Source organism: Lytechinus pictus, chromosome 17, assembly GCF_037042905.1.
Source record: "Lytechinus pictus isolate F3 Inbred chromosome 17, Lp3.0, whole genome shotgun sequence".
Classification (NCBI taxonomy): domain Eukaryota; kingdom Metazoa; phylum Echinodermata; class Echinoidea; order Temnopleuroida; family Toxopneustidae; genus Lytechinus; species Lytechinus pictus.
Genome location: NC_087261.1, coordinates 1,979,045 through 2,004,465, shown reverse-complemented (window position 1 = coordinate 2,004,465; position 25,421 = coordinate 1,979,045). Strand labels below are relative to the sequence as shown.

Sequence of the window (25,421 nt, the reverse complement as noted above, 5' to 3'; positions counted from 1 at the left end):
CACCATTAGGGCTGTTTGTGAATCATTTCAGATTAAAGGATGCAGGTTTTAAGGTTGTTTCTCATATCAGGGGGTGTGAGTGTTCAGATTTTTACCTGATTTCAGATTTTTTTTTTTTTTTTTTCAGCTTAATTTCAGCTTATTCTTGGTTTTCCTCTGTACATAAAGTATGGGAGCTCTTTCTATTTCAGACTTTTTCAACACTCTTCAGCTTTTTTTCAGATCTTTTTATTTGTGACCACTCACACCCCTGTCATATGATGCATTTAAATAGTTTGTAAATTATTTTTTGTTCCAGGAATAATTAATACAATGATTTTTTTATCGCCCTATTTCAGGGGTCATACTGTTAGGGCTGTTTGTGAGTCATTTCAGATGTCTAAGGATGCTGGTTTTAAGGTTGTTTCTCATATGATGCCTGACCTTCCTAATGTTGACCTTGAGAGGGACGTAGAGCAGTTCATTGTAAGTAAAATCATTTATCTTTGTGAGTACTCACCAATTCAAACCTGTGTACATATTTGAAATGCCAAATATAAGATGTAGTTTTTAGATTTGGAGAAATCTTAATTTCCACATCTAAAAGTTTTTATTAAAACAGATGAAATATTGGGATTTAAATTTTGAACTCAGGCATTATCTCCTCTTGGTTTTGAATTGTAATAAACTACACTTTAGATTGAGACTCAGAAGCTCTACCCTCATCGAAAAATAAGAGAAAATGTTTATCTCTTCAGGCAAGGTCTGGCGAAGCACGCAGCATTGGCAGTGATTGCTTACCAAAGTGACCTTTTCATGATTTGGTAGAAAAGAAAGTTTTTCTCGTGTCATTACACCAATTAGAATAGTGGCCTCATCATCAGATTCATTTTCAAGTTTTTTTTAAGTTGACATACCCTACCTGGTAGTTATATCATCACTTTTACACCTTGCTGCATATTTACTTTCTGCTTGATGTCAGGAATTCTTTGAGAATCCAGCCTTCCGTCCCGACGGTCTGAAGCTCTACCCAACCCTCGTCATCAGGGGTACAGGTCTGTATGAACTCTGGAAGACTGGACGCTACAAGAGCTACCCTCCTAGCACTCTGGTTGATCTGGTCGCTAGGATCTTGGCCTTAGTGCCGCCTTGGACAAGGGTGTACAGAGTTCAGAGGTCAGTCATATTCATTATTATAGACTTTATGTATATTTCATATTTTCATAGCGCCCTCCCTCAGAGGATATTGGAATATGTGTTAATGGAGTTGTCAGAGATGTGCCAGCTCCAGATCACTAACGCATAAAATGCATAAGGTCTATTCCATATTACCGCTTGGGTGAAGTTTCTCAAATTTTACCAAGTATTGCCATGATGTAAATGGGGTGTGGGACATTGGGGTCTGGTGGTTGTAGCACTAAGTGCCTTCCCCTGCTCTGTCTCACCTGGGGTCTCACCTCCCTCAGTCCTATAACTTTTTTTTCATGAGGGAAAATCATTTCATGTTTATTTATCGGGTTCAATTGTCATGTATGATTGTATGAAATTAGTCTTGTACATTGTTATCGAACATAAGTATCCTGGACTTATTGTCTGCATTGTTCGATTTGTTTTATAATTTGAGTAAAGGTTATATAGAAAGAAAAAAAATGACTAGATAATTGGTATTAGTGGATTAGTCTCTGGACTTTGAAACAAAGTGTCGTTGGTTCAAATCCCATCCATGGTGTAATTTCCTTCACCAAGAAATTGGTCTACATTGTGCTCTACTTGACCCAGGTGACGTATATGAATGCACTGAGCGCAGTGGTAGCTCGAGCTTAAAGATATACCAGTTGTAACGATCTCAAAATGAGTTTAAACAGTATCCAATAAAATTACCACCCAAGTGTTTGTATGTATAAATAAAAAATATGAGCCAAATGGCTGTGGAAAAAATGTGACATTGTTGAGAAATAAGCAAAATAAGCATGGAATTCCATAGAATATCGGGTATTTTTTCGCACAATATTAATACACTGACCCACATATGCCTTTTTGTGTTAATAGTGATCATCAGAACAGCCGGTTTTTAGCTTAGATTTCATGATTTCACAAAGATAAGTTTATTAAAATGTACCAGATCTAGATCAATGATAATATGGTGGCATTTAACCTTGATTTTAAAGACTTTCTGATGAAATAATTGTTCGCTGCAACTACTTTCTTTTACCTTTAAGCCGAGATAATTATAGTTTCGCTTTGTATCTTCTTGCAAAAAGCGATATATGAATGGAGCTGTTATTCTTTGGTGTATTTTAGGGATATTCCGATGCCTTTGGTGAGTTCTGGAGTTGAGCATGGTAACCTAAGAGAGTTAGCCCTGGCTAGGATGAGAGACCTCGGTACACAGTGTAGAGATGTAAGGACTAGAGAGGTCGGGATTCAAGAAATACATCACAAGGTCAAACCATATGAGGTAAGAGGTCTTGAGTAGGGCTGCAAGAGATGAGATAATGATAAATATTGAAATATTGTGACATTTGAAAGTTCAGGGAATAGAGGATATTGGGTTTATGATGTATTACCTTTCATTGTGTTGAAATATTACGGTTTGGATGTGTTTCAGGTAAGATATCTGCCCTTGGTCCCATAACACAAAGGTTAGCAATTAATCCTACGCTTGATTTTTACAACTGATTATACATTGTAGTCAATGTAATCAATCGTGGAAAAATGTGTCTACGATCATTGCTAAGCTTTGTGTTACAGGCCCCTGAAATGCTATAAAACACAGAAATTATACTCGTACTCCAATCCAATTCACCAGTATCCCAGGGTAACAGTTTTGAATATTCATCTCTACCTGTTATATTAGTCCCCATCTTCAATATGTTTGTCTTCGCTGTTATATGAAGATTACGGTTCTTTCACACCGTTCCATGCAAGCTTTGCGTCAAGTTGTGGGTGACTATTTGGTTGCTCGCATTGACACTATCTCGCATGCAGTTGCTTGTAGGAGCACACGCAAGTTTGATTTGCACGCAGAAAGGTTTTGAACATGCTCAACTTGGTTGCGGGTGAATTGCGGGTGATTGTCTGCAACTCACCCTTAAGGCTTGCACGGAACGGTGAGACAGGGCCTGTAATTTCTGTCTCCACATATCTTTGCAGGGCTCTCAGGTCAAATAAGTAGAAGTATGTAAAGGATGTGTATTTAAAACGCAAAACCTCTGATTCTATTATCCAGGTTGAGTTGATACGTCGTGATTACTACTCCAGTAGCGGCTGGGAGACGTTCTTATCTTACGAAGATCCAGAACAAGACATTCTGATTGGTCTGCTCAGGCTGAGAAAGTGCTCTGACCTCACATTCAGACCGGAGCTCAAAGGGGGCGTGTCTATCGTTAGAGAGCTTCATGTGTATCCTTTTCTTACTATTCGTACCAAACTAGAAATTGTAAAAATTACCATCATCCTTTGCCACGTTCACTCTAAAGCCCGGCCCAATCTATGCGATCCGATTTTCAAAGAAATTGTAATAACATTTGATATTGAACATTTCAACCAATAAAATCTTAGCGATCAGAGTAGGACTACCGAAATTGAAATTCTTTCTATTTGAGCCTTCCTGTAGGAATAAATGCAAATTTGATTCCAAATCATAATGACGTCATCATCAGCTGTGTCTTGAAGCCAATTTAGACTTAACTCTGACTACAAGGCTTTCAGCAAAGCAAAATTATGATTTTTATTAATTGGAAACAGTCTATATGAGTAGAAGCAGGTGTGAAACAATCAGACTGTTAGCACGGGTCCAATCGGATTAGACACGATAGTTTTAATGGATCGACAGATGGCTCCTGAAACGGTATTGTGTTCAATCCGGGTAGATCTGCCACTTGACTGTGATTTGATAATTGTTAGGAATATCAAAGATACTACAAGGGGAAGATAGGACACTTTGGCCATTTTTTGAAACGCTCGATAAATGCTCATGGGGAAGGACACCCACTAGCATTGAGTAAGTAAACCATCGCACATCGGCACGCAGCTGTGTATAAAACATATGGGGGAAATGAGAGAGGGCTCAAGGGTGGTGCATTGGAGTAATTCCACCTTTGAAATATATTCTTTTTTTATTTAAGAAAAAAAAATTTAAAATGTAAAAATGTTTTGTACACAACCATCTCACGATATGCAAAGGTCAGAAAAGGAAGTTACTTACTCAACGCTGTAGGGCGCTCTTTCCGAGCGTTTCATTATGCGGTCTTTGTACTGTCCGATCTTCCCCTTGTAGTATTATTGGGAATATCTCTCATTTGGTTTACCTTATTGACATCTAGTTGAGTATTTATACATGTAAATGCAACTGAAGTCCATCTTAGCTGTGTTAAAAGGTCAATAATTATATAATATTGACCTTCCTTGAGGGGAATATCAAATATATTACCGCAATAGAAAACTATTGGCCCAAGTCTTTAGATGAGGGCAATGTGATTCTATTAACCCTTATTAAACTTGGGGGGGGGGGTCAATTTGACCCCCCCTTGACAAATTTCGTCACTACGCCGTCGTGCAAAATTTTTTGACTGCGCCGTTCACTGCCTTTTTTTTTTCAAGTCTTGCACATCTTTTGAGACCAAATTTGTGATGCCCGGGTACGCGGTTCCGAAATTACTTAACATTTTGTAAGTGCATGTCACACCCGAAATTGCTCAAAAACGTGATTCCGTGTACAAAGTCGATGCAAATTGTGTTTTTCAACCAAAAATCATAAATGTATGATTATTTTGCTTTTGTTGGTTTAAATCAATATTTTATGCTATTTATGATCACAAAAGGGTCCCGACAAAGTTTGTTGGAAAAAATAATAAAAAACAAAGGTTTGAAAAAACAAAGAAATACATAAGAATTCAAAAAACAACAAAATACATAAGAAACTAATTATTTTTTTGCTATTATTTTGTAGATATTGGTTATAAATGTAATAATTGATACTCCCACCAAAAATTAGCATTCATCTAGTTATATAAATTGAGTTAAAGGCAAGAACATACATAAAAAAAAACAAATTTAGGGCAAATTTCATATGCATATTTGAATATAATTGATTACTGGTAATAAAAGAATATAAACAATTGATTTTTTGAAAATTTTACTATACATTCTTGTAGTTTACATCCAGCTCTACGCCCAGTTAAGATAGGGTTAAGGGCAATATATTTCATGTTTCCCGAAAGAAAAGCCAGTCAATATTATTATTATTCAAATCACACATCTAGAGCAAAATTTTTTTTAATTTAGATATTTTACAGTTTAAGAATGGGAATCTATTTTGTCATGTTGAACAGACTTAGCCTCTGAACCTTACCATTGTGACGTAATTGAAATGACGCATCCCTGGTCAGGGGACGCAGTAGCCAGCGTTGTCTCAACTTGACTATCATTATGAGGTGTAGCACTGCATGGTTCTATAGGACGCATATACGGACGCGGAGAATACATGGATGTTAGCTCTGCCTTATTGCCCGCTACATTTCCACACATTTTCTCATTGACTTTCCTGAGCGGGCAATAAATTGGGTCCGTGGACAAACAATTAGAAACTTATTGACCGACCATTTGATCACATTCATAAGCAGGCAATAATGTATTAAAGTTGCCCTGCTCAGATGTCCGATATGGTATACAATAATATCATTTAACATTACATTCTTACATAAGTATATTGGTTACTGAATCTTTTGTTATCCTTCGAGTCTCGGTGAAAAGTTAAATTTTTTATTTTTTGAACATTTAGCGCCCTCTCTCGGTAATGTTTTGTATATTGACAATTAAATCCCCATCCTTACCATTCTGATAATGTTCCTTGACTGTAACCATCTCAGATATGGAAGTGTTGTTCCTGTTAACTCAAGAGATCCAAGGAAGTTTCAGCATCAGGTTAGGTCCTCTCTTTTTTTTTGAGGGATGAAAATTGGGCTCTATTAATATATCTATTTTTTTTTTTGGGGGGGGGGAAGAGTGGCTCTGGTGGACTTTTACAATCTATCATTTATGGATAATTTTGAAGCAAAAAAATTGAATAAACCTAATGGAAAACAATGAAGAACTCCGTAGTAGAAAGTCAGTTTTCAGAATAAGAATATGGTGCATCATATATTACTCTTAGAACCATATTAATGATGCGTTCTTTGTAATTCAGTAAGATATATGATTGTTCCTATCGTTATAAAGTTAGAACTATGACCTTGGTTATTAATAGTATAATATTCTCAGCATTAAATTCTGTCATCAAATTCAGCATCATTTTCACGGTCACCACCACCATCACCATATTCATCATCATCATTATCTTCATCACCATCACCACCACCATCATCACCATCATCACCATCACCACCATCACCACCATCATCATCACCATCATTATCATCACCATCATCACCATCATCATCACCATCATAATCATCTTCCTCTTCATCATCATTATCAGCATCAATGTCATCATCACCACCATCACCATCACTACCATCATCACCATCATCATTACCATCAACATCATCATCATCATCATGACCTTCATCTTCACCATCATCACATCATCATCACCATCATCACATCATCATCATCACCATCATCATCATCACCATCATCATCATCACCATCATATCATCATTATCATCACCACCATCATTACCATCATCATCATCACATCATCATCATCACATCACCACCATCATCATTACCATCATCATCATCACACCATCATCATCACATCCCCACCATCATCATTACCATCATCATCACCACCATCATCATCATCACTCTAGTTTTCATCATCACCAACAAGGCCGTTTATTAATTGTAATAAACCTGTTCTTTACAGGGCTTTGGAATGCTTTTAATGGAGGAGGCTGAGAGGATTGCGAGGGAGGAGCATGGATCAGGGAAGATCTCTGTCATATCAGGAGTCGGGACCAGGAACTATTACCGCAAGCTGGGCTATGAACTTGATGGTCCATACATGTCAAAATCTTTGGATTGATCCGTCTTATCTAAGATTGAAGGAACTATTACCGCAAGCTAGGCTGACCTTGATGGTCCATACATGTCAAAGAATTTGGAATGATCCGTCTCATCTAAGATTGAAGGAACTATTACCGCAATCTTGGCTATGAGCTTGATGGTCCAAACATGTCAAAGTCTTTGGATTGATCCGTCTCATCTAAGATTGAAGGAACTATTACCGCAAGCTATGATTTTGATGGTCCATACATGTCCAAGATTTTGGAATGATCTCTCTTATCAAAGATGAAAGAAATTCTTACTGCAAGCTACCAGTTGAATGGCCCCTCCTGGTCTAATTCTATGGAATGTTCCATCTTATCTATTGAAGGAACTATAACTGCAAGTTGGGGGATAGGCTGGATGGTCTGTATTTCTATGAAATGATCAGTCTCGTCAAAGATCAGAAGGAACTGGCACTACAAGCTCCGCTTTGAGCTGATGTTCCCTTCAGGTTCAAGTCTGTGGAATGATCCATCTTGTCAAAGATCAAAGGAACTATTGGGCGATTCCATGCTAGAAAAATCAGCTATTTTCGCAACATTTTTCAACCTATTGTCCAAACAAACAAAGAACTTCAATTTTTTTTGTGGTAATAATAGAGAACTACTGGGTAGACATATGAAAAAATGACAACCAACAAAAATATGCTGTCCATGGGTGAATTAGAGGTGAAAATGTTGCGTGTCGTACAGGACATTTCTGAGTCCCGTACGACACACAACATTTTCGCCCTTAATTCAGCTATAATCAAATATTTTTTGTTGGTAATCAGTTTTTCACATAACTACCCACTACATGTATAAACTTTAATATTGACCATAAATAATTTCTCATTGCTCAAGCAATCAGCTAAGAGACTAGAAACTGTTGACAAAATGTTCCGTACGACATGTATGGAATCGCCCTATTACTGCAAGCTGGAGTACAAGCTAGATAATCCCTATTTCTGTGGAATGGTTGGTCTTTTCCAAGATCAAAGGGACTGTTTCAGTTAGCTGTTTATGAACTTGATGGTCCCTTCATGTCTAAGTCTTACGAATGACCCGTCTTATCTAAAATTAAAGGAGCAGTTACCGCAAGCTACATGTAGGCTATCAGTTAGATGACCCTATACGTCAGTCTTTGGACTGATCCTTCGGATTTCAGGAATTATTGTGTGACCCCTTTGCAGAAGTGTTACTACTGTAATGTTTACTTTGGCATCAATTATCATCATTCTAGGTATGGTCAGTTGTACTAACTACAGTGAAGGTTGATCAATTTTACTCATAATCTGAACAATCATTGATATCAATCATGTTTATATGGCGATCCATTTAGGGCAGAGTAATAACTGATTAATAGATAACTTATATTCCTAGTTTATCGGCATGTTACAGGGTATTGTCATTTTAAATCCAGAAGAGTTCTATTTATGGTATTCTATCCTCGTCTCCAGATGTGAAAATATAAGGTTTTAATATATTACATCTAATAATAATAATAGCCAATTTTTATATAACGCTTTTCCCAGAATGGCTCAAAGCGCTTGACAGAATATTATAACCCCGGTCATTGGATTCATTTCAATCCCGCACGAAAAGTGCACAATTTCTACTCCCTGGGGAGCATTCCTTGCAGCCTCATTTTGGCGCTGGCAAATTCAAACATACAGTATCTTTTGCATCTTACCGGGTACCCATTTAGCACCTGGGTCGAGAGTGGCAAAGTGTGGGTTAACGCCTTGCCAAAGGACGCTAGACCCTCTGTATACAAGGCCAGAGTCAGAACCCGGGGGGGCCACTTCCATTGACGAGTGGATACCATGCGCGGCCACGGGGTCTTGAAAAGCACCCTAAACACGTATTTTCCATATTCTGAAAATGCACCCCTTAACAAGTATTGGCGTGTGAAACCCTACCCTTAACAAGTATTGGAAACAAATACTATTGGCAAGTATTCCCAAAACTGAGCCCCTAAACAAGTACAGCGATGTATTTTCCATATTCTGAAAATGCACCCCTTAACAAGTACTGGAAACAAAACGATAATCTTAGCAAGTATTCCCTGAAATGAACCCCTAAACAAGTACAGAGATATTTTATTGTTATGTCACACGTCCGTCGGTCGTCGGTTTTACCTTTAGACACCATTATTTTGGTTTAGTACGGCCCCACCTTTCACACCTCGCGCAAATCGGACTCTAAACACGTAGTGTTGGGGCAAAAAGGACATCCTTTATAAAACATTTTGATTTTGATTTATCATCCCTCCATATTTGACCCTAAACACGTATATTTTTCCGAGCAAAATAGATACCCTTTTTTCAATATTTTGGTGTTTTTGACACCCTTATCACGTTACGTACGTAACGTGCCCTATCTTGAAAAAGACATCCTTTTTACATGTTTTTTTGGTCGCGCATGGTATCCACTCGTCAATGTAAGTGGCCCCCCGGGAGTCAGAACCACTACACCACGGCTCTTCCATCTACATCCCTTTAGATCATATCAATGATGAATAATGAATATTTCATTTACATGCACAAATTATAGTATATTACCTTCTTTGCGGAGTTTTTCACTAAATTTAAGTCCGACTAACATTCTCATTAAATAATATATTGTAGATTGCGTCCCATGAGCGGGATCTGTCCACTACAGGGACGCATTTTCCTCACAACTGGGAATTTAAAGGTAATATGATGTAGTTGCCGCCAACGATTATTTCATTAGAAAGTCTTTGAAATCAAGGTTAATTGTCACTCTTTTATCATGGATCTAGATCTGGTACATTAACATAAACTTATATTTGTGAAATCATGAAATCTGAGCGGAAACTGACAACGCTGATGATCACTAACACAGAAAAGCATATGTGGGAGAGTGTATTAATATTGCTTGGAAGAAAAATACCTGACATTTAATGGAATTATACATACAAACATGGGAGTGGTTATTTTATTGGATTCTTTTCGGAATTTTGAGATGGTTACCACAACTGGCATTTCTCTTTAAGTGTAATTTTTTTAGTAACCTAAAATGTCTTTGTGAAACACCCCCAGGTATAGTACGTATAGAGATTCATAGAGGTGTGCTTAGAAATACTCTAGCCATTTTTATAACCGTTCAATATAATTTTTTTTCATGTACATCATGTTTATGATTATCAACCGGCAATGCATTCCAGGGGGGCTTTTCATCAACATTTTCATCTGACAAGTTGTCAGATCTGATAACTTTTCTTGACTTTGATTGGCTGACAAACACTGTTACTATGGTAACTGATAAAACAGGACTTCTCGGATAAAACGTCTGACAAGTCCTTTCATGAAACGCTCCCCATGAGAGCATTTTGTTAACGTTTGTCCGACAATTTACCTTGATTTTGGGTGGATGAGAAGCACAATTCCTATGGTAACTCTCTGATAAATACATCTTACAAGTTCTTTCTAGGAATGCTCTCCTGAAGATTATGTATTGGTTAAGTCACATGTAGGTCATTAGGAGTCACACAAATCTGTCACGAAACAGTAAAAATTCATTTAAAGATGGCTAGAGTATGTATGCTGATAGCATGTCAGATGTATGCTTGAGGATCATGTTTTCATTAATGAAATTACTTTGGGTGGAAACTGTTATTAAAATCATATATAATTATGTAAAGCCTTATCTCAACTTTAATTATAGCAGAATAAATTATGAAAATCTATTAAATTGCACATGCATATGAATTTAGACATTTTTGTGTAGTTGGTCTGGAGTAAATTTTGTCTTGGATGTTTATGTACATGTATATAAAATGAATAGCAGTATAATTGCATGCAATAATGCATAAAAATAGAACATTGTTCTGTAACAACCAATAATGATGGTCGCTTCAAAGTTGGCTCAAGTAATGTGAACTTCATCTTACACATAAAATACAGGGACAAATATAGAAAACAAATAAATGGAATTTTTAAAACCAAGATATTTTTATACCATCTGAATCAACCAAAATGGCAAGATAATTTATTATTGACATTAATCCAGTTGGGCAATGCTCACATACAGGAAATATAAGATACACATTATCTTGCATTTTACTAATCATTTGAGTGCTTTGGCATTAAATCCCACCACGGACCATACAAGTGGTCAACAAGGATGCATTGAAGAGCTGGAGGTCAAGCAGCTGCCCATTACTAAGGAGGTAAAAAAAAATTTAAACCTAGAACTTTACCAATGAGCCTCTGATGTCTGTAGTTCAATGCCAACGGATTTATTGGGAAAACTAACTATATTTAAAATAAAAATGGTATTTTGCCTTTTTTCATTTTATTATGAATTATGAATACCAACGATTTAACCCAACGGCCTCGAACATGGGTCAATGGAATAAATTTGCTGTTACTCCATCTATTCTAACCTCCTTGGTATATGTTATGATATGATTACGACTTCAAAAGAAAGTAAAAATTAATTAGAAAACATTTCCATTATGTTTAATACAAATATTTTAACTAACCAGCATGACCATGTTCATTCAATTAACCTCTCCCTACCAGTCAACCACTTGACCAGGGTAGATAATAACAAATACACAAACCGGTAATGTTCTTATATATCTAATGCAGACAGAAGAATTCTAAAAGTATTCATGATTAAACTAAAACTTTTGATCAATACAATATGCCTGACCATTACAACTTCTACAAGCCTTGTTGCTTTAAAAACTACATTCATTTGATGAATGATAATTTTTCCATAACACTGATTTAGCAATATGCTTTTACGCATACTCTAATATGAAGCTTTCCTATTTTAAACACATCAACAACTATTGTATGTAGAAAAGAGTCCCATGTAATTTCATCATTGATAAATAATAACTGGTTAGTAGTTCTCCTCACAAGGTATGAACATTTGCTCACGGCTTCATTATTTTCAGCTTACTTATATAGAAGTTCTTGAAAGTCTGAGGCGCCCCGGTTGGGGTTACAAGCTCTTACATAGTAAAGAAATCAAAAGTGATTTTTCCATGTGAGTCTGCATGGTAGTTTTATCATTTGACTTTAAAAAACAGCATGAGAATATTCTTGGCCAAAGGATTTCATGTAAAAAAAATATTTAAACAAAAAATCTGAATAAAAAAAAAGAAAAAATCAGAATTCCGATTTTAATCGGGAGAATATCAAGTAAAGTGAAACTATAAAGATACACATAGCCCTGAAACTTTAAGGTAGCGATACAAGAAATGAACTTGCAATCAATTGCTTATATCAATTGATTGATAATCTTCAACAATATCAGATTAATAAAAACTTTTGTTGAGGGAGCAAATTTACAATTGTTTGCAAGGCATATGGAGCTTTGAAGAATAAACTGACTTACAATAGATAAAAGTTCTGCAAAGCCTAAGTTACTTGACTGAATAACAATAACTGAACAAATCAATGTTAAAGTTATGAAAAGATGATAGATAGAAACTTGAAGATTCACTCCTGCAGTGTAAATAGAATTAATAAATAGAACACCATGACTAGGTCAATGAATAGAACCATCCACAAATTTAACATTTTAAATCATAAAACGGTATTTTACAAATTTCGCCATTTCTCTCATGATCTGAAGGATCCGTTAACCCTGATAGTCGACATCATTCCCTCAAACCATGAGCGTACTTTTACAAGTATGCCCTTCCTCAAACTCATACACTCGGTAGGAATACATACTAACATTCTAAATATTTAACATGAACAGTAACCCTCAAATATTGGATTCCAATTACATCATGGATGAAGAATTTGTATCAATCTCTAAATACCATGGCCAATCAAAATCATTGTTTCATATACAATTTGTTCACAATAAAGACCATGAACCAATCAGAACTATTCTTTCATACTTGCACATCTTGGTGTTACATGATAAAGGTCAATGCTAAAGTGACCTTTGGTAAGGCATTAATCCTTATTACATGGTCCCTCAGAGAGGGCCTAAGCCATCAGTCCTCTGGTTGCCTACAAGCATTCATGCTTTCATAGCAATCATATAGAAAAAAAACCCACTGTAACAATTATACTCGAGAGCCAGGTATTCACAAGATACAGAGAAAGGAATAACATAATACTCATCTAATGCAATTCATATCTCCCTATCTACAATGCGTTGTATATTTGACCAAGGATGAGCAAATGAATACACATTTTCAAATCATTCAAATAATACTGAAATTAATTTTCAAAGTATTGCCTTTGAGTAGAGTCAGACTAAAAAGGGCAGAAAAGTTAAATTCAGTTGAATTATCCCACTCTCCCTGGTCTGTGAGTGGACCTTATCCCTGATCTGGTTCACATTTCATGAAAACTTGTTATGATAACACATGTTCAATTTATGTAATAACTTTATTATAAGCCAATCAAATTGAATGATTTCAGTAGCTTTAAACGGTTAATGCAATTTGATATCATCACAAGTTTTATGAAATCGGCCCTGATGTCTGAAGCAGACCAAGTGATGTAAAGTGGTAAGACCATTTTACAACAAGGTCAATAATCCATCAACTCCTCATGACCATGTAAAATTCTGATCTTATGAGTGGGAAGAGAACCCCACAAGCCTTGAAGAAGATGAGAGAAGACTCGTAGAACGCGAGTGGTTTGAGGTACCAGGGCTGGTCTAAGAATGCAAAGTAGATGGCGTAGAGGGCGACGGCAAAGAAATGACCAATCAGGAGGAATGGGTTGGGGGTGAGTCTGTGAACAAAAGAGAAAAAGATTGAATTAAATTTAAACCTTTAAAAAGCATTTCCACCTACACATGTATATATATCCAGTAACTTGTCATCATGTTCTTACCTCTCTCTCTCTGGCTTGTTACAACAGTTGTTTCAAAAGGGTGAGTTAATTTGACTCCCTCCCTCAACTCACCTTATCAAGAAACCCCCCCCCCCTGTTATTTTGAAAGGGTGTCGCCAACCCCACTCCACCGTCCTCTAACAACCCTCTCTCCTTCCCCTATCTCTCTCTCTCTCTCTCCCTCTCTCTTTCTTCCTCCCTCCAGTCCTTCTCATTCATTTTTTTTCTGATTGTCAAAGTCACCATATTTAAGATTCCCAAAACAAGAGTAGAGTATGGCAAAAAGGCTTTATCAGCCAAAAGTGCCTTTTCTTTGGAATAATTTACCATTATATTTGAGAATTCTATCATGAAAGCTTAACTTAAGTCTTATCTTAATATACCACTTCTTGGTACTATGTCATTCATACCATCTTCATTATTTTTTTCTCTTTCTTGTGTGCCTCAGAATAAAATAGTTTCAGACAGACAGCAATATATATACATGTACATGTAAATGCCTTTTATATATCTTTAAAACAAATATTACATTCCAGTCCCCCCCCCCCCCCCTCTTGTATACTCCCACAAAACTTCCCTCGACCTTCCTGAATCATAGCATATTCAGAAATCATTCACTTTACATATAGTTTCTACTTTATCACTGATGTGATCAATCAGGGATGTTTCATGAAGCATCTTGTCAGTGATTTTCATTGACAAATTTGCTCTCAGCCAATCAGATGCATGCAAGGATTTCAGTAGCTTATAACAGTTATCAAAGAGTATCCAAGCATTTAAATGCTTACTCGGGAATATCCCCAGTCAATAACTTTTGGTTTATTTTGGTTTTGGATCAGGCATTGATTATATGCCCCCCCCCCTTCCCCCTCCCCATCCTGCACTCTTTTTTTTATGTAACTTTGTTTATATTTATATGCATGTATGTATTTTAATTGCTGTTTTTTTTTAATGTATACTTGTATTGTGGACCCCTTAGAAGAACAGCTTTTAGCTAAAATGAGTGTTCCACCAAAGAGTGGAAATAAATAAATATATACATAAAATCAGTGCAAATGACTGACTATGCACTTCATGAAATGCTCCCCCGGTACTTACACAGAGAGCAATCCTACAGGTCCCTCTACAGCTTGACCACCAAGCTTGAAATACTTGAAACAAGCCTCACGAAGCTTCATTAAATGAACTGAAAACATAAACAAGTAGTTGTAATTATCATAATAATTCTCCAAATAATACTCCAAATGCAAACAATCTTGCTGTACTTCTGCAAAAGGTTATCCCGTGATGAAAATAATAAATCACCATGATTCATTACTGAATTTGCCTTTACCACCATCTGTACAATTATCATTCTTTGTAATATTGTCATATTCCTAGCATCATCACTACTATCACCACCACCAAACCATGACCACTGCCACCACCATTAAAATAAAAATCAACATCCAAGCCATCATCATCATCAACTCATCATCATCGTCATCATAAGTATCATCATCATCATGAGTATCATCGTCATCATCACCATCATCATCATCATCATCACCATCACCATCATCATCAAGACATCATCGTCGTCATCATCATCATCATCATCATCATCACCATCATCATCATCACCATCATCATCATCACCATCATCATCATCACCATCATCACCACCACCACCATCATCATCATCATCACCATCATCACCACCACCATCATCATCTTCACAATTGTCACCACCATCATCACACATAATGACACTATCACTAAAGCTTACCGTCTGTGGCAGCAAACAATTCATAAAGAGCCTGAGCTAGAACGTTGACAACGAATGCATGGGTAGACTTCCTTCTCCAATGGAACATTCTTAGTGCACTAGATAATGCCTTGTCATCACCTACCAATACAAGGGATTTAATCTCATATTGTGAAAATACGTATGAATAGGACGACTGGGTATGAAAAGAGAAAGGACAGCCCTTAATATCACATGCTTTCTTCACAATCAATTATGGAAATTTGCAGTGCAAGAAAGGGTCACAAAGAATAATAAAAGATCAGGGTAAAAAAAAAATTGAAACATTGAATTCTCAATAAATCTATCAACCTATAAATCTACTCTCTGAAATTCTTTCAAAATTAAAGTTGTAATACTTGGTAGAAATTGTGCTGTTTCATAAACAATAATAAAACAGTATTTTACCAGTGTGCACTAAAAACCTCATAATTTCTAGGAAAGCTTAGAAAAAGTTCCATTCAAGATTTATGTAATACATGCAAGTGGCAGCCTTATTTCATGTAGAAAGAGTTCAGTACATGAGTTAGGACACAAATGAGGTTCTCACCAATGCAATATTCTAAAATATTCTTTTCTCAGCTGTCATCAAAATTGCCCATTTTGAGTTCTAAGGGCTTAACAGCCCAGGAATGATATTCAAATTCTCACCTAAGTTTGGTATCGATTTGAAGAGCTCTCTCCAAATCTTGACATCATTCAGTGCTACACTCATACCTCCACCTGTCAATGGATGCCTCATGTTATACGCATCGCCTAGCAACAGAGCACCACGCTTCTCTACAGGGGCTGGTGGTAAGAAACTGTTGGGCATGCTACGGATGCGGCCATTTTGAATAGCATCGGCAAAAGGGTCCTTGATATGCTCTGGATAAGATACATTAGACGGAAAGAAAATCATGGATGATGATTTGAAAAGTGAGAAAATGAACAATTCACACATGCGCACATACATGTAGTCTATCATGAATTTTAAAAGCTTTGTAAATGTATTGTAGTAATGTTGCAATAATGGATAAACCTTGAGCAGATGATGATGAAGATGATGGTGATGACAAATGATGATGATGATACTTATGATGACGATGATGATGATTGTGATGATGATGGTAGTGATGATGATGGTAGTGATGATGATGATGATAATGGAGGTGATGATGATGATAATGGTGGTGATGATGATGATGATAATGGAGGTGATGATGATGATGATGACGAGGATGGTAGTGATGATGATGATAATGGTGGTGATGATGATGATGGTGATGATACTTATGATCGCGATGATGATGATACTTATGACAATAATGATTGTGATGATGATGATGATTGTGATGATGATAATGATGGTCATAATGATGATACTGGTGGTGGTGATGATGATGATGATGGTGATGATGATGATGACAATGATGATGATGACGATAATTGTGAGGATAATGATGGTAGTAATGATGATGATGACTACAATAGAAAACAGGTTACCCCCTCACCTGGTAACTGTGGGTAAACCTTGTCCATCATATACTCCTTGACATCTTTTGGCATATCCCCTCTGACATCAACCAGAACCCTTGTATCCTCTGATGATATCTGATAGATGAGTACAGGCGAAGGATCAGCCAGGACCAGCTCAGCATGGTTGTCTGCATACTGAGGGCAGTGGTGCATCAGGGTTCCCACAAAGTGAGAGGAAGTCTTTGGGAGGGTGGTGGTCAGCTGCTTCCGGAACTTGGAGAAGCAGCCGTCGGCGATGATGGTCAGAGGGGCCTTGATCTCCTGCAGGTATAGGATATAAATCAATATCAATAAAGAAAAAAGAAGAATATACACGGATTCCTATTTCTTTCAGTGCTTAATCCATGTATGATGTCTATAAATGTTTACAAAATCACTTCAAGTTCGACTTCGAGTTCTTGACAATCCATTGTCAAAATATGAATATTCATGGCATTTATGTTGGCATAGGGGGAGCTTCTAGCATGTGATTACAGCTTAAATATTCTAATCCCTCTTGTTCTTTCATATATTTGAAAAAATATATTAATATCATGTTTCTGTTTTTTCTTGTTTTTATAAAACATGGCATAAACATCAGGGTATGATTTTTCTTTTAAAGAAAATTAATCATTAAAACCATTTATATCAAGGTAGAACATAAATATGAATTAACCATCAGAATGGGGAAACATTTTGCTCTACAAATTTGAGAAGTATTTTTGGTCAAAAGAGAAAAGCTCTGAAGTTCTATACAGTCCTATGTAAAAATCTGCTACAAAAAATAATGTTAATAAAAAAAAAAAATTTCAGATTCAAAATAATATTTCAGCGGCTTATTCTTAAAAAATTGTGGAGAGAATCGCGATACGATAGCAGGAAATAATTTTCTGCAGAATATCTGAAACAGCATAAGCATGCAAATGTAATGTTCATACCTTTAGGTCTTGTGTTCCTTTGAGTTTATATGACACTCCAACTACTTTATCATTCTCCTCCAAGATTTTAGATGCAGCACCTTCAATATAGGTAACTCTGATTAAATTATCAACAAAAGAGAAGAAAAAGATATATTAGATCAAACATACACATGAAAAGAAATAACCATACTCATATTCAAGCTGAAATAATTTAATACTGATTATATAAACTCTTCAGTCCACTGCAGGACAGAATGTAAAATTTAATGAATAACTGCACTTAACATGCCCAAATTACCAATTGGTAAAACATACTGTACATGTATAGTGTAATACAAATACGTCCCCAGAACTCAGTTTATAATTGCATGTTGATGAGAAATGAAATCTAAATTTTAAAATTTTATATTTTATTTATTTTTTCTCTTATAACAGATCTGTAAGTGTGTTGTATGTACTGTGCCAAGCAGTGATCTGCACTGTTGGTGTAGAGGGTGAGTTGTGTATCTATTCCTCATGGTGTCATCAATATACGTTGGGTGCTCTTTGACTTAATATGTATCTTACTTCTATTTTCATTTTCATTCCATTAAAAAACTAAAGCAGTGCATCAGGCACCCACCTTTCTTCAGCGAGTGCTGCCTTCCGAAGCCCCATAATAAACCTGCCATGATGGAATGATCGACCTGTGATTGCAGATCCTGAATCTTTGTCTGTAGGATATGGTACAACAACTTGAGCTCCAGACTTTAGATCATGAATGACATAACCTTTGACTGTGTGTTCATCAAGGCCTTCTACACAATCTACAAATTAAGGGATAATAAAGAGCTGGATTACTGATGAGATTTTGCATCAAATATTCAAGGAAAAAGCTCATGATGTTAAATCAAGATTGACAAGAGACTATTGAGTGCAAATTCAACTCAATCTACAGACAACTTACAAAGTAAGAAAAGGGCGCTTAGTATAAATGAGAAACAAAAGATACAATCACTTTTCTGCTGGTGGTCATGACTCACAGGAATTCAATGGCAAAAATGATTTTCGGACCTCTTGATGTCACAGTGCAAAAAACAACAGATTACAGAAAAGGGGGAACTTACTGTAAGCTAATCCATAAAGCAAGAAGCGATGGACCCCCCACACACACATGCAAAGAAAGGGAGATCATTACAATTGATGGAAAAAAAGATCAATAAGATATATTCTTTTCCTACACAAATATTTAATGTTGTGGTGGCTGTCAAGACAAACCCTCTAATAGGGTTTTATACAGCAGCCATTTTCCACTTTTAATCATGTTTTAGATATCATTGTATTGTTGTATTTTGATTACCATATTTATACCTGCTGATGTATTAACTATTTTTATATGGAATGGAATAAAATCAAATCGAAATGAATTGAATGTATGGAAATATTATTTTGAAGGATTTCTCTTAGTGAAAGGCTTACACCCAGGCTTTTGCAGAAACATGCATCCAGACAAATGATTTTTATATTTGTATAGGAAAGGTCATCAGTGAAATTGAAAGTAATTATTACTTAGCATGCATGTCAACATGATCTGGGGATTATTAGTGAAAAGCATTTTTTTGTCTGATTTCAAAGACAGCTGTAGTGTGGTGTGTTAATTCTATAGCACACGTTTGATTATGTTTCTGATGGAAACAAACAAATGGTTTAATAGACTTTTACAAACTATGAAGTGAAAGGAAAGATGGAGTGATGTAGGTTAATATGGAATGAAAAAAATAAGTGACATTTTAGTCTCATTAGCACAAACAATTGTCATACGATTTTTGGCCACATGTATGAACTACATGTATCTTATCCATTATGAACAAGTGCTTGAGTAAACAATATTCTAAATATTTAAAATAGATAAGCTGACAAGAACATTGATATCACATTGTTATTTACCCTGCCCAAACAATAAAGCCTTCTTGCTGTCATGCTATAGAATATTTTTAGGATATTTCATCATGTACAAAGGCATCATTGATTAGAAAGTTTATGAATCTATTTTATGATTGGATGTGGCTTTGAAATTATCAAAAATATTACCATTTCACTTCATACATTAAAAAAAGAAATATTGTTTCACCCTGCACTTCTCTCTACATTCATGTGGGCGCGCTGTGGTCTAGTGGTTCTGACTCTCGCCTTTCAGAGGGTCGTGGGTTCGAATCCTAGCCATGGCGTGTTTTCCTTCCGCAATATATTTATCCACAATGTGCTGCACTCGACCCAGGTGAGGTGAATGGGTACCCGGCAGGATTAATTCCTTGAATGCACTGAGTGCCGGTGATGGTAGCTCGAGCTAAAGCTGGGTTAATAATAGCAGCGCTTTGTATCCTCAGGCAAAAAGCGCTTTATAAATCAAGCTATTATTATTTATTATTATTATTATTTCCTTTCTAGTTGTTCCCTTGTTGATGTCTTATGTAACTTTGATTTCATACTGTCAATTCACAATACCAAGATTACAAGAAATAAAGTGGAGGGCTTGATTGATATAATCCAATAATCAAAGGCATAGTAACGTGTGTGATACACCACCAAACCTGGGATTCAACTCATACTATCTTTCTAAGTGGCACTTTAAAGGTCTGTGTCCTTTGCTTTCAGATTACTATCAAGTAGCTGGACTTTGAACATCAATTGAACAGTATTCAACCTTTCATAAATTACTGAAGAAATACACATCGAAAATATGCTTTAAAAATATATAAGGGAGTATGTCCTGCTGCCAGTAATTGTTTCTTTGGTAGCCTACTGATAACAAAGTCTTTGAGAATAATATAATAATTGGGTTTATTCAGTCAAGGCTAAACCTCATGACAGAAAGCGTAAATATTCGCAACTGAGAGGTATTAAATTCTGAAATAAAATGAATTAGTAAGAATATAAAGTAATGAGAACCCTTTCAATAAGCAACTTGTCATTCTGATGCAGCGACAATGTTGCAGGTTCAAATCGTAGTATTGAAAATGAAAATCCATTGTTTTATTGTTTGAAATGAAATTTGAAATAAAAATACTCCGAAAATTATTTTTGTCCAATTGATCGTGGGCCTGGCAGCCACTGTGCAGCCCCAGATCGATGTAGCTCTATTCCTGAATTGTTGAATACCAAACAGGGTAGCAGTAACTCGCATCATCTTTTAATGTCTTTTGATCTAAGGCCGGGGCTGGGACTCCTGACCTCCCGGTTGAGAGATGGACGCTCTACTAACTGAGCCAACACACCAGTTGGCATGAACTTAATTTGTAAATTCTCCCTTTCCTTGTTTAAAGTTGGAGATAGATGGTCACAGAGAACAGATTAAACCATACCTTTTAATCCTAGATCAGTTAAAGCTCTGTAGCCACCAGGTTGAAGCAACTCTCCAACTATCCTGTCCGGCTCCTTCATGTCTCGTTCTATAACGGTCACCTTACGGCCATCTCTGGCCAGCACAGTAGCCATGGCTGACCCTAGGATCCCAGAGCCAATAATAAGAACATCAGTGTCATGTGATGATGGTGCTGTCATATGATTGGTCGATTTCTTCTGCTTCTTCTGTAATGTTTGAACATCAAATCACTTTAATAATAATAACAAATATCAGGAATTAAAAAGGTGCGTCTTTATAGAGTTCTCTTAAACTGAGAAAGGGATTACTTTGGTATTATCAAGCATCAGTTAGAAACACTGTTAGACTTCAGCTAAGTTTTGATTATGAAAGATTTATAATTAACTTTTAATGCAAAATTTGCCATACAGAAACAGGGAGTTTATAATCTTTAAAACAAGGTTGGGACTAATTGCAAATTCTAACAAAATAAAACCTGCAGCTCTACACTTTTATTTCTACCCATTACTTAATTTTGTTTCACTTGATAACATGATGAAGATATTTAAGAAGTAGCAGTATGTAAAACTTTCCTGAATACCAGGTCAAAATAGTTTGTACTCACCATAGACGATGGCTTGCCCAGTAGAATGTAAAGCAACAAGCCAAGTATAGCAGACACAGCCAGGGGATACCCCAGCCCTTCTGGGATGAGACTTACTAGAATTTCAATCATTGCAACACCTGGAAAAAACAGTAAGAAAAGAGACAAATTAGACAAAATACAAAAATCAGATAACTGTTTGTGGGATGGAGGTGTTCAAATGTTAGAAATGTGACAATGAGAATTATGGGATGAGCAAGAGCAAGTGTGAGGATTGGCATGTCTTTGTACTCAATTTCATTTTGATATTTGCCTTGTTTATTTCAAGTTGTATATTTTTTATATGTCTGTATATTTGTAAACTGAATGTAATTCAGCCTTTGGCTGCTTATTTTCAGTGAACATTTGAAATAAATAAACCATTCAATTCAATTCTATTTTTTCTCTAAATCATCCACACCTCAAACAAACTGACTTCACATTTTGATTCGGAAAACTACAGAGCCATTGGTGATCATCTTTCATCCATATTGTCCTCAGAAGATGAATTTTTTTAAATGAATAAAAAAAGGAATCTTATATAACAGAAAAGTATAGACTTTGCTTTTCACCTCTAAAGTTGAAAATCTGATCCGTCATCAATCATGCATGAATATGAATTGTTTAGTGCGATAATGCATATTTTCAGACCTTTAAAATTGCCATCAATTTATAATTCTAAAAATATATTACTATTGGCAATCAAAAGTTGGATTCGAACCTGTGACCTGTGCCATTAAGAGCAGCATGGCATACACAGAGAGCTTTGATCTGATGACTTAAACCACTCGACTACGATAACAGAATCAAGGGTTCTAAGTAAAGGTTCTAGATAGTGATCTAACAGACGGTCACTTGAAAATGTCCTCCTTCACTGCCCAGTTCACAAGTTGTAAATTCTAGAGTGATGATACTGCAGAGGACAAACTCCCCTTTCTATCAAGTTCCTCCTTTCCCATCTATCTTCGCCTTGGAACAAATCCAATTGTCCCCAAAAAATGAAAGTGCAAAACAAAAGGCCCAAAATGCATAATTCTAAGTTAGTTAACTTAAAATTGAAATTGTTGTGACAGACATTACCGTATTCTCTCAGTCACTGAGAGAATACCCAACGACAACTCACTTTGAACAACAATTTGCCTGATTTTTCTGATAAAGACAGGGGCCGTATTCTGAAAATTGTCTCTTAAGAGAAATATTCTTGTAAGTTTGAAGAATAAAATCCGTATTCTGAAAATTCTTGTATCTTTTCTTGTAACTTTCACTGAGCGCGTATGATGTCAGAGCTATAATGATGCGTAAGTTAAAAACGGCGCCTAAAATATCTAGGCCTACATACATGTATGTGCGCAAGATAACATATCGAGATAAAAGGTATTCTGAAAATTCTCTTATCTTTGCGTTCTGTTAACTTCTTTGCAAAAATACAAGAAAATTTACAAGAGGTAGGTGGCTATTGTAACTTAATGTTGCTTGCGATATTTCTCGATCAAAAATAATAATTTCTTGCTGCATCCCGCAAGAACATCGTGTTTTACTGCAGGAGACATTCCGAAGACATTTACAGTCATGAGACATGACAGTCCCCAGGCCCAGAGGCAGAGACGCATTGGTAAACTTTTCAGCAATTAAAAATTGGTAATCGAGATGATGAATCTTTTCAAAGAAAATATGACTGTGAGATCAGCCACGTGTATCTTCCTGACTTACAAGAAAAGTTACAAGAAAATTTAAGACCATTTTCAGAATACCACCCCAGGTCAACATTGTCATTGATACACAGCCACAGGTCTTTACACGTTAACGCTGTCGCGTAGCGCAGCTCCGCCCTGCGTCTTGTCCAGCGGAACCGGACTTGTAATCAGCGGAGAACTTTCCCGATCCCCGCATCCCGGCAGCGGCAAACCGAAGGATAGTGCACAGATATCAATTAAAATTTCGTTCTGTAATTGACTATTAAACCTAAGATCAATGAGAATATATAAAATCAAATGATTACCTATATCCGAGTGATTATAGGTGCAAACTTCATCGGCAAAATGCTAATTATCGGCTGCTACTCCACTAGCTGCCGTTCTTTGTGCAATACAGCTGAGCTGATGAGATAACGTGACCTTTGACATCGACAACATCGCAGGGAAAATCGCGTGAGCAAGGATTATGCAACTGAAAATCTAGCTACGATTGAAATTCTCAGACTATTTAGAAAATTCATCAACCGAACTTTAGTGATAAATCAAATAGTAATTTCGTTTTTGCCATGTTGATTGTTCATTGCTTTGACTTCCTTGGACCCGGGCCTTGGACAGGCTCTCATCTATCCATAAATAGGCACATATATAGCCATAGGGGCGGTACAAATGGGGGGCCGGGGGGGGGGGCATGCACGTGGCGACCACGCCCCAATTGTTTTAGTTATAGGCAGGCTAAATAGAGGAGAAAATAGTGGAAGGGTGAAGCAAATGAAAAAGGATAAAGAAGAGCTATTATAGATATTATTATTAGAATAGCTATTATATGTATACAATTGAGAAAATATGAGTCACGTACTTTAGGAGGGAGGATGGGCCCGCGGGTACGAGCCACGTTAAATTAATACAGAGGGGCATGGGACAGCCGGGGCCGGAGATGATCACCAAAAAGTGGCGTCAAACTAATTGAAGGAGTGATGAATAGAGTTGCACGCATATAGCTGCCCCCCCCCCCCCCTCTTCTTCCTCCGAGCGCGGGCTTCCTCCTTGAATTCTGTTCAGAAATAAATGCCAAATAAGCGTGCTACTCATGCATGCATAGGGGTCGCTATGCACTGGTACTCCAGGCTGACTGAAATCAATAAATGAGATCGACCCGCCCCCTCCCCCCCCCAAAAAAAAAAAAAAAAATAACAAAATTTCATTTGGATAATTAAGGAACAAAGTTATGGCATTTTAAAGTTTGGCATTATATTATTATTATTTTGCTTAGACAGTATATGCACATCTTCATGAATGTGCAATGAGCAAGCTGATGGATGTCCTCGCCCCCATATTTATGTTTTAATTACATCTAATTACACTTTATAGCGAGCATGTTTGAAGAAATACAAAAAGTGAACTGACAACTTATTCAATGTGTAAGATGTTGACAGTGGCAACTTATTTTGTCACATAGACATATCATATAATCATGTATGAAAATATAAAATAATTATGATTTCATGTATTAAAATATGGAAGTAGAAACATGACCTCACCAGCCCACATGTTGCATATTCATGACAGTGAGCATATATGACGCAATAATGCTGAACTTCAAAATTCAATAACTTTCTTTAAAAATATTTGCTTTTGAAGAAATAGAGTTTTCAGTGTTTTTGTTCGGTGAATTTCACTCTATTAATTCAT

At 36.4% G+C, this 25,421-nt stretch overlaps 2 protein-coding genes across 4 annotated transcripts in view; one reads left to right on the top strand and one right to left on the bottom strand.

Moving 5' to 3' along the window:
• The window catches only part of LOC129281036 (elongator complex protein 3), a 29,621-nt gene extending 18,871 nt beyond the window's left edge, over positions 1-10,750 (top strand). For all 3 annotated transcript variants that reach the window (XM_064111815.1, XM_064111816.1, XM_064111814.1), the window contains 6 exons: positions 339-465; positions 962-1,155; positions 2,281-2,437; positions 3,209-3,381; positions 5,850-5,904; positions 6,851-10,750. In XM_064111815.1, coding sequence (XP_063967885.1) covers positions 339-465; positions 962-1,155; positions 2,281-2,437; positions 3,209-3,381; positions 5,850-5,904; positions 6,851-7,009 — 865 coding nt within the window. In that variant the 3' untranslated portion in view covers positions 7,010-10,750. The remainder of the gene's footprint in view (positions 1-338; positions 466-961; positions 1,156-2,280; positions 2,438-3,208; positions 3,382-5,849; positions 5,905-6,850) is intronic.
• Positions 10,751-10,983: 233 nt separating this feature from the next.
• LOC129279885 (squalene monooxygenase-like) lies at positions 10,984-24,371 on the bottom strand. The gene is made up of 10 exons (XM_054915951.2): positions 24,038-24,371; positions 22,021-22,139; positions 21,397-21,622; positions 18,678-18,861; positions 18,074-18,170; positions 17,132-17,417; positions 16,290-16,505; positions 15,621-15,740; positions 14,951-15,038; positions 10,984-13,750 (listed from the first exon to the last, which is right to left on the bottom strand). The coding sequence occupies exons 2-10, from the start codon at positions 22,129-22,131 to the stop codon at positions 13,555-13,557; spliced, it is 1,524 nt and encodes a 507-aa protein (XP_054771926.2). The 5' UTR covers positions 22,132-22,139; positions 24,038-24,371; the 3' UTR covers positions 10,984-13,554.
• Between the last annotated feature and the right edge of the window lie 1,050 nt (positions 24,372-25,421).